A 15,298-nucleotide genomic window follows, 5' to 3' on the forward strand; every position below is an offset into this window, starting at 1 on the left:
GGATAAATACATTTGGAGTAAGAGTAGATGACCTACATGAGGAAAATTACATAGTGATAAGAAAATAAATATTTATAAGACAGACTAAATGGGTAGAATTAAGCAACACAAATCTATGCAGACTGTTGAAATTTTGAAAATGGAGTTTTAGAAACAAACAAATATATGTGCAAGGTTTAATAATTATGAAGACTAAAGTTAATAAGGCTTCCTGGGAATAATATAAAATATCTCCACTGTAAGAGATATATTTAAAAGTAAAAAGTGGGGGGGCAGAGCAAGATGGCTGAATTGGAAGAGCTTCAGTCTCTAGCTCCCAGTGCCAGCGACACAGAAGACAGGCGATTTCTGCATTTTCAACTGAGGTACTGGGTTCATCTTACTAGGGACTGCCAGACAATCGGTGCTGGTCAGCTGCTGCAGCCCGACCAGCAAGAGCTGAAGCAGGACAAGGCATCGCCTCACCTGGGAAGTGCAAGGGGGAAGGGAATCCATTTTCCTAGCCAGGGGAACTGAGACACACAACACCTGGAAAATCGGGTAACTCCCACCCCAATACTGCGTTTTACCAAGGGTCTTAGAAAACGGGCACACCAGGAGACTATATCCCACTCCTGGTCGAGAGGTCCCACACCACGGAGCCTCCCTCATTGCTAGCACAGCAGTCTGTAATCTAACTGCAAGGCAGCAGCCAGGCTGGGGGAGGGGCGTCCGCCATTGCTGAGGCTTAAGTAGGTAAACAAAGCCGCTGGGAAGCTCAAATTGGGTGGAGCTCACAGCAGCTCAAAGAAGCCTGCCTGTCTCTGTAGACTCCACCTCTGGGGACAGGACACAGCTAAACAACAACAACAACAAAAGCAGCAGAAACCTCTGCAGACCCAAACGACTCTGTCTGACAGCTTTAAAGAGAGCAGTGGATCTCCCAACGTGGAGGTTGAGATCTGAGAATGGACAGACTGCCTGCTCAAGTGGGTCCCTGACCCCTGAGTAGTCTAACCGGGAGACATGCCCACTAGTGGCAGACCAACACCCCACACCTCACAGGGTGGAGTACAACCCTGAGAGGAAGCTTCCAAAGCAAGAATCAGACAGGTACACTCGCTCTTCAGCAATAGTCTATCTTCTGCAGCCTCTGCTGCTGATACCCAGGCAAACAGGGTCTGGAGTGGACCTCAAGCAATCTCCAACAGACCTACAGCTGAGAGTCCTGACTGTTAGAAGGAAAACTAAGAAACAGGAAGGACACCCACACCAAAACCCCATCAGTACGTCACCATCATCAAAGACCAGAGGCAGATGAAACCACAAAGATGGGGAAAAAGCAGGGCAGAAAAGATGGAAATTCAAAAAATAAGAGCACATCTCCCCCTGCAAAGGAACGCAGCTCATCGCCAGCAATGGATCAAAGCTGGATGGAGAATGACTTTGATGAGATGAGAGAAGAAGGCTCCAGTCCATCAAACTTCTCAGAGCTAAAGGAGGAATTACGTACCCAGCGCAAAGAAACTAAAAATCTTGAAAAAAGAGTGGAAGAATTGATAACTAGAATAATTCATGCAGAGAAGGCCATAAACGAACTGACAGAGATGAAAACCATGACACGAGAAATACGTGACAAATGCACAAGCTTCAGTAACCGACTCAATCAACTGGAAGAAAGAGTATCAGCGATTGAGGATCAAATGAATGAAATGAAGCGAGAAGAGAAATCTAAAGAAAAAAGAAGAAAAAGAAATGAACAAAGTCTGCAAGAAGTATGGGATTATGTAAAAAGACCAAATCTACGTCTGATTGGGGTTCCTGAAAGTGAGGGGGAAAATGGAACCAAGTTGGAAAACACTCTTCAGAATATCATCCAGGAGAACTTCCCCAACCTAGTAGGGCAGGCGAACATTCAAATTCAGGAAATACAGAGAACGCCACAAAGATACTCCTCGAGAAGAGCAACTCCAAGACACATAATTGCCAGATTCACCAAAGTTGAAATGAAGGAAAAATTCTTAAGGGCAGCCAGAGAGAAAGGTCGGGTTACCCACAAAGGGAAGCCCATCAGACTTACAGCAGATCTCTCGGCAGAAACTCTACAAGCCAGAAGAGAGTGGGGGCCAATATTCAACATTCTTAAGAAAAGAAATTTAAACCCACAATTGCATATCCAGCCAAACTAAGTTTCATAAGTGAAGGAGAAATAAAATCCTTTACAGATAAGCAAATGCTTAGAGATTTTGTCACCACCAGGCCTGCCTTACAAGAGACCCTGAAGGAAGCACTAAACATGGAAAGGAACAACCGGTACCAGCCATTGCAAAAACATGCCAAAATGTAAAGACCATCGAGGCTAGGAAGAAACTGCATCAACTAACGAGCAAAATAACCAGTTAATATCATAAAGGCAGGATCAAATTCACATATAACAATATTAACCTTAAATGTAAATGGACTAAATACTCCAATTAAAAGACACAGACTGGCAAACTGGATAAAGAGGCAAGACCCATCAGTTTGCTGTATTCAGGAGACCCATCTCACATGCAGAGACATACATAGGCTCAAAATAAAGGGATGGAGGAAGATCTACCAAGCAAATGGAGAACAAAAAAAAAAGCAGGGGTTGCAATACTAGTCTCTGATAAAACAGACTTTAAACCATCAAAGATCAAAAGAGACAAAGAAGGCCATTACATAATGGTAAAGGGATCAATTCAACAGGAAGAGCTAACTCTCCTAAATATATATGCACCCAACACAGGAGCACCCAGATTCATAAAGCAAGTCCTTAGAGACTTACCAAGAGACTTAGACTCCCATACAATAATAATGGGAGACTTCAACACTCCACTGTCAACATTAGACAGATCAACGAGACAGAAAGTTAACAAGGATATCCAGGAATTGAACTCATCTCTGCAGCAAGCAGACCTAATACACATCTACAGAACTCTCCACCCCAAATCAACAGAATATATATTCTTCTCAGCACCACATCACACTTATTCCAAAATAGACCACATAATTGGAAGTAAAGCACTCCTCAGCAAATGTACAAGAACAGAAATTATAACAAACTGTCTCTCAGACCACAGTGCAATCAAACCACAACTCAGGACTAAGAAACTCAATCAAAACCACTCAACTACATGGAAACTGAATAACCTGCTCCTGAAGACTGCTGGGTACATAACGAAATGAAGGCAGAAATAAAGATGTTATTTGAAACCAATGAGAATAAAGATACAACATACCAGAATCTCTGGGACACATTTAAAGCAGTGTGTAGAGGGAAATTTATAGCACTAAATGCCCACAAGATAAAGCTGGAAAGATCTAAAATTGACACTCTAACATCACAAAAGAACTAGAGAGGCAAGAGCAAACACATTCAAAAGCTAGCAGGAGGCAAGAAATAACTAAGATTAGAGCAGAACTGAAGGAGATAGAGACACAAAAAACCCTCCAAAAAACAAAGAATCCAGGAGTTGGTTTTTTGAAAAGATCAACAAAATTGATAGACCACTAGCAAGACTAATAAACAAGAAAAGAGAGCAGAATCAAATAGATGCAATAAAATATGATAAAGGGGATATCACCACTGACCCCACAGAAATACAAACTACCATCAGAGAATACTATAAACACCTCTATGTAAATAAACTGGAAAATCTAGAAGAAATGGATAATTTCCTGGACACTTACACTCTCCAAAGACTAAATCAGGAAGAAGCTGAATCCCTGAATAGACCAATAGCAGGCTCTGAAATTGAGGCAATAATTAATAGTCTACCAACCAAAAAAAGTCCAGGACCAGATGGATTCACAGCTGAATTCTATCAGAGGTAGAAGGAGGAGCTGGTACCATTCCTTCTGAAACTATTCCAATCAATAGAAAAAGAGGGAATCCACCCTAACTCATTTTATGAGGCCAACATCATCTTGATACCAAAGCCTGGCAGAGAGAACAAAAAAAGAGAATTTTAGACCAATATCCCTGATGAACATCGATGCAAAAATCCTCAATAAAATACTGGCAAACCAGATGCAGCTGCACATCAAAAAGCTTATCCACCATGATCAAGTGGGCTTCATCCCTGCGATGCAAGGCTGGTTCAACATACACAAATCAATAAACGTAATCCAGCATATAAACAGAACCAAAGACAAAAACCACATGATTGTCTCAATAGATGCAGAAAAGGCCTTTGACAAAATTCAACAGCCCTTCATGCTAAAAACACTCAATAAGTTCGGAATTGATGGAACGTATCTCAAAATAATAAGAGGTATTTATGACAAACCCACAGCCAATATCATACTGAATGGGCAAAAACTGGAAAAATTCCCTTTGAAAACTGGCACAAGACAGGGATGCCCTCTCTCACCACTCCTATTCAACATAGTGTTGGAAGTTCTGGCTAGGGCAATCAGGCAAGAGAAAGAAATCAAGGGTATTCAGTTAGGAAAAGAAGAAGTCAAATTGTCCCTGTTTGAAGATGACATGATTGTATATTTAGAAAACCCCATTGTCTCAGCCCAAAATCTCCTTAAACTGATAAGCAACTTCAGCAAAGTCTCAGGATACAAAATTAATGTGCAAAAATCACAAGCATTCTTATATACCAGTAACAGACAGCCAAATCATGAATGAACTTCCATTCACAATTGCTTCAAAGAGAATAAAATACCTAGGAATCCCACTTACAAGGGATGTAAAGGACCTCTTCAAGGAGAACTACAAACCACTGCTCAGTGAAATAAAAGAGGACACAAACAAATGGAAGAACATACCATGCTCATGGATAGGAAGAATCAATATCGTGAAAATGGCCATAGTGCCCAAGGTAATTTATAGATTCAATGTCATCCCCATCAAGTTACCAATGAGTTTCTTCACAGAATTGGAAAAAACCACTTTAAACTTCATATGGAACCAAAAAAGAGCCCGTATTGCCAAGACAATCCTAAGTCAAAAGAAGAAAGCTGGAGGCATCACGCTACCTGACTTCAAACTATACTACAAGGCTACAGTAATCAAAACAGCATGGTACTGGTACCAAAACAGAGATATAGACCAATGGAACAGAACAGAGTCCCCAGAAATAATACCACACATCTACAGCCATCTGATCTTTGATAAACCTGGGAAAAACAAGAATTGGGGAAAGGATTCCCTACTTAATAAATGGTGCTGGGAAAATTGGCTAGCCATAAGTAGAAAGCTGAAACTGGATCCTTTCCTTACTCCTTATATGAAAATTAATTCAAGATGGATTAGAGACTTAAATGTTAGACCTAATACCATAAAAACCCTAGAAGAAAACCTAGGTAATACCATTCAGGACATAGGCATGGGCAAGGACTTCATGTCTAAAACACTAAAAGCAACGGCAGCAAAAGCCAAAATTGACAAATAGGATCTCATTAAACTAAAGAGCTTCTGCACAGCAAAAGAAACTACCATCAGAGTGAACAGGCATCCTACAGAGTGGGAGAAAATTTTTGCAATCTACTCACCTGACAAAGGGCTGACATCCAGAACCTACAAAGAACTCAAACAAATTTACAAGAAAAAACCAAACAACCCCATCAAAAAGTGGGCAAAGGATATGAACAGACATTTCTCAAAAGAAGACATTCATACAGCCAACAGACACATGAAAAAATGCTCATCATCACTGGCCATCAGAGAAATGCAAATCAAAACCACAATGAGATACGATCTCACACCAGTTAGAATGGCAATCATTAAAAAGTCAGGAAACAGCAGGTGCTGGAGAGGATGTGGAGAAATAGGAACACTTTTACACTATTGGTGGGATTGGAAACTAGTTCAACCATTATGGAAAACAGTATGGCGATTCCTCAATGATCTAGAACTAGAAGTACCATATGACCCAGCCATCCCATTACTGGGTATATACCCAAAGGATTATAAATCATGCTGCTATAAAGACACATGCACACGTATGTTTATTGTGGCACTATTCACAACAGCAAAGCCTTGGAATCAACCCAAATGTCCATCAGTGACAGGCTGGATTAAGAAAATGTGGCACATACACACCATGGAATACTATGCAGCCATAAAAAAGGATGAGTTTGTGTCCTTTGTAGGGACATGGATGCAGCTGGAAACCATCATTCTCAGCAAACTATCACAAGAACGGAAAACCAAACACCGCATGTTCTCACTCATAGGTGGGAACTGAACAATGAGATCACTTGGACTCGGGAAGGGGAACATCACACACCAGGGCCTATCACAGGGAGGGAGCAGGGGGAGGGATTGCATTGGGAGTTATACCTGACATAAATGACGAGTTGATGGGTGCTGATGAGTTGATGGGTGCAGCACACCAACATGGCACAAGTATACATATGTAACAAACCTGCACGTTATGCACATGTACCCTAGAACTTAAAGTATAATAATAATAAAAAATAAAAAAATAAAAAATAAATAAAATAAAAGTAAAAAGTATTCTTCCAATGATAAGTTTGTTTACTCTGTTATCAATCTTCCCTTGCATATTCTATAATAATAGGTACTTTAAAAAATTCACCAATGTTGATTACATTCATTTGATGTGTGTATATAGTACCATCACATACAGATATTATGAGCAAAAATCTCAGAATATTTCTAGAGATTACTAATTTCTCCATTTATTTATTTCAGAGTACTGAAGCTTAAAAGAGATTTTTCTCTTTTAAGAGACACAGAAGAAAAATCTTGTTCATATGATCAGAAAATTTAATTTTAATAAAAAGTTTAAATAAAATGCTTATTTATTTATACTCTATTATCAAAAATATTCTAAACAGCTGCCAAGGTCATATCAAAGAGTGAGATAAATTAGTTAAATAACTTAAGGATATGTCAAATATTAAGTTAGAAATCTGAAATCAGAAACCAAAGAATCAAAATTAGTAATTCACAATAAAGCTGACAAGGCCTAAAACAGATTTTACTTTGCATTCTATATTAATATAAGTATGGCTACATTAAATATAAAACATAAAGTTACTAAAAGAAGTGAGAATTAAATTTTCATGCCTTGTTTATAAATTTTTTGTTGACACACTATAAATGTACACGTTTTAGGGGTACATATTATCACTTAATACATTCACATAATCAAATCAGAATAATTGAGATATTAATCGTCTTAAGTATGTATCTTTCCTTTATGTTAGAATCATTCAAATTATTCTCTACTAGGTATTTTAAAGAGTACAACAAATTGCTCTTACCTATACTTGTCCTTATGTTTTCTTCCAGTTTTTTATTAAAATCAGCTATAAGTCACTCAAAAACACCTGAGCTATAATTTATTAGCTGGCTATGTTTTCTTAATTTTTATTTTAAATAATTTATATCATATCTTTTATTATAGAGAGTTCCTGCTCTCATTGAAACCAATATTTTTGCTGTGTATTTATAAAAATCTGTCTCATCTTGACTCTCTCATGTAGTCTCTATGATTATCTTACCCTTCTTCAATGACTTATTTCCTATCATCCCCTTCATCTAATTTATTATTATATAAATATGGTGGTATCCATTAGATAATTTTTTTAACCTAGGACAAAAATTTACCCTTACATAGTTTATAGTATTACAGAAATAATTAAAATTTAAAAATTACATGTTATATTTTGAAATATCTCTTCACAATTTACAGTTGTATTAGTTACCTCTTGCGTGGAAAAATGTGAGACTTTAGTTTTTAATAGTACCTTGTTTAACTGGGTTTGCCTTAAAATGGTATAGGTTGTTTCTATTCTGTGTGGCAAAAAGCTAAGTATAAATAACTGTATAAATTCTGCTTCTTCCAAGAAACAGAGAAAAACAGAATAAGTCATGGGGGGGCAATGATTGATTAATGAAAATCATATGTAGCAACTAAATAGAAACTTGTAAATAAATAACAATTGAGACAGAGATGCCCTCAAAAGCAGATACTGAAAAAACGTGTTCTGTGAGAAAAAAGTCTGGGGTAAATCATTTTTAAAAAGGTGACGGAGGAGGGAGAAACAAACAAGAGACATGATCAGTCAATCAAGTATGAGCTTCAGTCGTGAAAGAAAAGGAGAAACAACTACCCTAAGACATGTGACAAAATACATAAAATACAGACTTTTGTTAATAATATATTCCCATAATGCTGATCAGTATTTACACTATAATTAGTTATTTTGTTAATATCTGGGTAATCAAGATTTGAATTTTATTATTATATAATAAGACACTCAATTAGTCAAACATGGTCTTCAATCAATACCTAAAAGCGAGAACAATCTTACTACAGAGAGAGAAAAAATTTAAAAAGGAATGTTTCATAAACTTTTCACCTGAAGAAATTATTGGTAATAAGAATTTCAGAGTAATGTATTCCTTGAAAACATATGTTTAATAGAACATGAGTTTTGGCTGGGCTTTGTGGCTCACACCTGTAATCCCAGCACTTTAGGAGGCCGAGGAGGGCAGATCATGAGGTCAAGGGATCGAGACCATCCTGGCCAACATGGTGAAACCCTGCCTCTACTAAAAATACAAAATTAGCTGGGCGTGGTGGCACACACCTGTAGTCCCAGCTTATGTAGGAGGTTGAGGCAGGAGAATTGGTTGAACCAAGAAGGCAGAGGCTACAGTCAACCAAGATCATGCCACTGCACTCCAGCCTGGGTGACAGAGTGAGACTCCGTCTCAAAAACAAAAAAACAACATGAGTTGAGACTAAAATATATTACAATATTTTTAATCTAAATTCTACATGGAGGATACTAGAAAATATAGTGTAACCTTCTTTCCTAGTTACTACATATCTCTGATTTACTGTCTTCTTATTTAAGACATATTTCCTTAAGATAATGCATGTGAATTTATGCATTCTAAATATTAAAAGAAAATATAAATTTAAGCCACATTTAGAAATTCATTAGATTTAATTATAAGATACATTATGCATATTATCTCACTCGTAACATTCTATTACATAAAATAATCAATTGTCTGCTTATTATTCACATTGCAAACCTCTTAAAATGCTTTTTATAGGCAAGACTCTATTCTGGGTACACAAGGATGCACGCAAGTATGTTTTCTAACTTGCGGTATCTCATAGTGATGGAAGAGCTTCAAAAAGATTATTTAAATAACTAAAGAACTTCAAAAAGATTATTTAAATAACTAAATATAAAATCTTCTGAAATTTAAAATTTTCAAATGTGATCAAAGATCTTTGAACAATATGTTTAAAAACTGCAATTTAAAAATTCTGAAATTAAAATCTTACCATATGCTTATTAAGAGTCTCTGCTTCCAAAACTGGTTGTTTACTTAGGGTAAAACCTGCGTTCTTCATTTAGATGAAGAGTTTAAAGTATACTTTTAATTAAATAACTTAGAAAACACACTGGCATCCCTTAGTAATACAGATTCTGAGAAAGAGAATTTACATTTCTAAATTTCTACTAATATTTATTTATTTATTTATTTATTTATTTATTTATTTATTGAGATGGAGTCTCGCTCTGTAGCCCAGGCTGGAGTGCAGTGGCGCAATCTTGGCTCACTGCAAGCTCCACCTCCCAGGTTCATGGCATTCTCCTGCCTCAGCCTCCCGAGTAGCTGGGACTACAGGCGGCCGCCACCATGCCCGGCTAATTTTGTTTTGTATTTTTTAGTAGAGACGGGGTTTCACAGTGTTAGCCAGGATGGCCTTGATCTCCTGACCTCGTGATCCACCCGCCTTGGCCTCCCTAAGTGCTGGGATTACAGGCATAAGCTACCGCGCCCGGCCTCTACTATTATTTTTTAAATTAGAGTTAAGGTCTCGCTATGTTGCCCACACGGGTTTCAAACTCTTGGGCTCAAGAAATCCTCCTGCATCAGCCTCCTTGGTAGCTGGAACTACAGGCATGCACCACCATGCCCAAATAAATTTTCACAACTTCTAATATTATTTTGGTGTATTTAAAGAACCAAGAAGAGAAACTGAGACAAAGCTCTCTCCTAAAAACTACGTGATATCAAAATAGTAAGTGCAAAAATCCTATATGTTATGTGGCACAGTTTTGGAACTGAACAGTATCAGAGAAATTCCTTGATTACTATAATAAGTAACTTGATCCATTAAAGATAAATTTAAGCATGAGTTTTTTTTAAGTTACAATAGGATAATTTTAAAACTCACAGTAAGTACACTTATCCAAATAAAAATTTACCAGATTTTATATATTCTCTACTGTGGAAAAGTTTTTTCTAATATATATAGTGCTCCTGTCACTATATATTCTCCAGCCCTTTCTTTTTATGGCCCTCACACCCTCAAAGTATTTACCAAACATTTGTTATTTACTAACGTAAAAAAAAAAAAAACTGTTTAAATCAACTACTCATATTTCTATAAAATATTTTTATCTGACCAACTTTATATTGCCAACATGAAATAATGATACTTACAGCACTGCAAAACATGAAAAGTAAATACTATACAGAACTAGATTCCAACTGAGAAAATCAACTTCACAAAAGACCATTTTACCTTGGTAGCAAGACTAAAGTCTTCCTCAAGTTTTGTAGGCTGTGAATTTTCAGTAGTCTGTTTGCCAAAAGGACTTTAGAGAAAAAAGATACAACATAAAGGAGCAAATTCATATATTTAAAAAGGAAATCTGCTAGTTCATATCTTGGTGCTCACTCCAAAAAAATGAGAAGAAAAAAACAAAATCTGGGGAAAGATCAGTCCTCGGTATATTAAATCATGTTTCTTGGTATAATTAAAATATGCCCTCTGTTTTTAAAAAATATTTTAGTTCACTATTTTTGACTCTACCTCCCGAACCTATAACATCCAAAGAACACTCACTCTTTGTTCCATAAAAAATAGTGACAGCCAATATAATTGGCATACCCTGAGTATAATTCGTCCTCACAAACTGTCCTCAGTGATGAACTGAAAATGTACTTAATGGCTGACATAACTTTTGATATCTAAATTGGAACAAACTTGATAACCTAAAATGAGGAAGAAAGATACAGTTACCTTGTCCTTTATCCACTCTCTACCTCTGATTTAAAGACTAATCTGTGTCACAGGAAAATGACATTGTTTCTCAGCATAAAAACCACTTAAGAAGACCCTGTTGCTTCCCTTCACCCTAAAACACTACAGAGGGTGCCCTGAAATATTTGAAATGTTGAAAAGCTGAACCTACAAATGTCAAATCACAAATGTATATTTCTTATTGGGAATATTTTTCTCAACAAAAATTGAAACTTTAAAAATAATAAAATCTAACTACTTATTTTATACTTGTCCTTCCCTGTTCAGGGCTACATCAACTAGCAAAACCTTAAAAAGCTTTGTACTTATTCCCAAGGAGAGAGACTGCTAGAAAAACTGAGTCCTGATAATTGGATTTCTCTAAGTACCATATATACACAGAGAGAAAGATCTGGAAGTGGGAGCCACTATATATAGTGAAAGCGTCTCACTTCCACATCTTTCTTCTGCAAGGCTTCATGGCAGTCTCCAACCTTTAAATATTCTATTTAAAGATTACTATCTGTGCTTTGATGAGCTGAATATTTAAAGGTTGGAGACTGCCATGAAGCCCTGCAGAAGAAAGATGTGGAAGTGAAAGACACTTTCACTATATATAGTGGCACCCACTTCCAGATCTTTCTTTCTGTGTATACATGAAAAGATAAATTCAATGACCAGCCAAGAAGTTCTGTATTTACCTATTCCTGGAAAACAACTAAATGGAGTCTCAGTCAGTCATTCACCTCCACCATAAGCATGTTACCAGAAACCCAACTGAAGCTCCATGACTTATTTGATAGCCAGTCTTACCCCTGCTTTACATGTACATGGTTACAACATCAGAGGCTTGGAAAAAGAGGCAAAGGGAAGGGGACACCTGCCTTGGGTCACAGATCTATGTAATTCAGCAACCTTCAATCTCCTAGCACTCAAGGGGCTCTAAGCCTCTCCCATGAGATTTGGGGTGAAAGAAAAGAATAGCACATTTCTATCTGATTTTAGAGACTTTTCCCAGTGGCTCACTTTTTTTTAAAATCTTTCCATAGAAACCTTGAAGCTTGTCCATTCTTCCAATTAAACAAACAAAAAAGCAGTGACCTATTCAGGACTTCTTTTGCACCATATTTAATATGCCTTTCTAGATAACTCCCAATGTCTACTGTGTTTGTTCTAATTTATCTTCATCAAACTTGTCATAAGATCCAACATTCTGATCTCTTTGGTAAAACCCTTACTCCTACCAATCCTGGGATTATTTCTCTTCAGACTTGGCCTTTCCCTGCTAATTCTCTTGTTACCTACTTCCACTGGGTTCTCCAGCTAATTCCATTCTTATCCTTTTCAATTTGTTTAATTAGACCCATTTCTTCTTCCTTTCTATTATTCAAACACTCACTTACATGGTGATATAAAAACAAGAGTAATGGGCTTTGAAATGAGTTTAAATATTACTTGTTACCTCCTATATTTAAATAGGTCACTTTGAGTTTCAAACTCTCCATCTGAACAACCATTTTTCCAGGATATTAAATACAGGTTGAAATATGAAAGTATTTTGATTAGTCTCCAACAGTCCTTAAAATCCTAAAATTCCATGTACTTTTAATTTTACCTATAGAAAAATGGGGCTGGTAAAAAACAATAAAATAATAGAAGAAAAGAACACCAAGGAAAGCAGAGAAGAAAGTAATCAGGAAAAGATCATAGAAAAGTCATGGAAGAAGAAAAAAAGACTCTAGCAAAAAAAAGAAGAGTTCATGCAACTAGGCAGGGTACTGCTTTGAAGAAAAGCTAAGCTGGGAAGTCAGTAAACTGAGAAATCTGTAAGAAATAGCTTCTAAATATGATTAACATATCTCTATGTAGATATTCTCCAATAAGAGTCACTGGCCATCAGAGAAATGCAAATCAAAACCACAATGAGATACCATCTCACACCAGTTAGAATGGCGATCATTAAAAAGTCAGGAAACAACAGGTGCTGGAGAGGATGTGGAGAAATAGGAACACTTTTACACTGTTGGTGGGATTGTAAACTAGTTCAACCATTATGGAAAACAGTATGGCGATTCCTCAAGGATCTAGAACTAGATGTACCATATGACCCAGCCATCCCATTACTAGGTATATACCCAAAGGATTATAAATTATGCTGCTATAAAGACACATGCACACGTATGTTTATTGCAGCACTATTCACAATAGCAAAGACTTGGAATCAACCCAAATGTCCATCAGTGACAGATTGGATTAAGAAAATGTGGCACATATACACCATGGAATACTATGCAGCCATAAAAAAGGATGAGTTTGTGTCCTTTGTAGGGACATGGATGCAGCTGGAAACCATCATTCTCAGCAAACTATCACAAGAACAGAAAACCAAACACCGCATGTTCTCACTCATAGGCGGGAACTGAACAATGAGATCACTTGGACTCGGGAAGGGGAACATCACACACCGGGGCCTATCATGGGGAGGGGGGAGGGGGGGAGGGGGGAGGGATTGCATTGGGAGTTATACCTTATGTAAATGACGAGTTGATGGGTGCAGCACACCAACATGGCACAAGTATACATATGTAGCAAACCTGCACGTTGTGCACATGTACCCTACAACTTGAAGTTTAATAATAATAAATAAATTAAAAAAAAAAAAGAGTAAAATAATTCATCTATAGGATTTACCTGGTCTTGCTTATGAAACAAAAACCTATGTCTTGTCACCACAGCTAAGTCAGATCTGCTCTAAAATCTTTGATGATAAATCAAGGTACTGGTTACCACTCTAACTGTTAAACATGTTAGAACGAAGTCTTGGATTAACCAGTGTTCTAAGGGAAATCTCTAAAATGAGTTAACGTATAACAAAATGTGACTTTGTGAATTGATCCCATCTGGACCTATACCTTGATCCTAGTGATACATAGGTCTCCATCAATCTATGCCGAGAGGGAAGAGAAGGGATTTGGGAGCAAGGTAGGCTGACGGCAAACTTAAAGGTCAGCTACTTTTTAGCTATGAAATCATAGGCTAATTAATCAACCTCTCTGAACCACATTTGCCTCATTAATACAAAGTAGGTGACAGTAGCACAGATGTTTTCCAAAGCTGTGTGATGACTATGTGAGATGATAAATATTAAGCACATAATACGTTGTCTAGCCCAGAGTAGAATACTCGACAGATAGTGGTCTCTTTTCTCTGTATTTTCTGACTTAACATATATATTTTAAAAAACAGCAAAGTCTTACCTGAATATAGACTCTACAGAACTCACATCCACTATTAAAGAAAAAAGTAAATACATTAAATCAACAAATATAAATAAAAGATACAGAATATTAAAAACATAAGAGGGCATCATGGCACATGCCTATAATCCCAGCTACTTTGAAGGTGAGGCAGGAGGATCATCTGAGGAGCTCAGGAGTCTGAAAGCAGCCTGGGAGACATAGCGAGACTTCAACTTAGTTTAAAAGAATCATGCACACTTTCATGCATAATTCAGGTCTTGGTTTAAAAAGCATAATACTCCAACGCTTTTTTACAAAGACTCAGATGATTTGTTATAAAGCATTTATTTTGGACCATACATTGAGACTATAGTGAAATTATTATTAAGTATACTATTGTTATGAAATTAATGCATTAAGAATGCTTATTTCCCCTCTTTTATAGATCTCAAATGCAAGGAAAAACAATTTATCACAATTTGATTATCTGCAAGTGAACTACAGTGTACAAAGAGTCATAATCCAAACAGAACCCTTTAAGACTGACAGAAAACTGTATTATTAGCAGAATTAGTATAAGCAGACAGTATCAACCTTAGAAAGTATAATTTCTCGACAAATGAACTTGGAGCAGTTAGAACAGAGTATACAGTAGTCTCTTTTTATCTGCGCTGTGTGTAGAAAGACACACAACGTGATTTCCCTCTGTTCTCACACCACCATCATTAAAACAGAAGACATCTGTGACCAAATGTTGGAGGATTTTCTCTACCAATAAATAAGCAATCAATTATGTAACAGAAACCAGCTGGTTGTCCCCTATTTAATTCCAACACTGTCTATCTAGAAATAGTCTCAGATCCCACAGTCTGAGGGTTCAGTCTCATAAGACTGCCCTCCCACACCAGTTGCAAATCTGGATCTCTGAAACATCTAACCATCTGGTTTCATGTTGGGGTCCTCACAACTTCGTCTTTGGGTTGGATTAACATGCAGAGTGCCCCAAATCCTAAA

General features: G+C 37.0%; 1 protein-coding gene across 1 annotated transcript in view; it reads right to left on the reverse strand.

The window, feature by feature from the left end:
• Positions 1–15,298, reverse strand: part of LOC103236371 (uncharacterized) — a 76,614-nt gene that overhangs the window by 35,827 nt on the left and 25,489 nt on the right. Inside the window, 1 exon segment of the mRNA XM_073019525.1 lies at positions 14,303–14,333. Coding sequence (XP_072875626.1) covers positions 14,303–14,333 — 31 coding nt within the window.

Source organism: Chlorocebus sabaeus, chromosome 9 (genome assembly GCF_047675955.1).
Source record: "Chlorocebus sabaeus isolate Y175 chromosome 9, mChlSab1.0.hap1, whole genome shotgun sequence".
Lineage (NCBI taxonomy): Eukaryota > Metazoa > Chordata > Mammalia > Primates > Cercopithecidae > Chlorocebus > Chlorocebus sabaeus.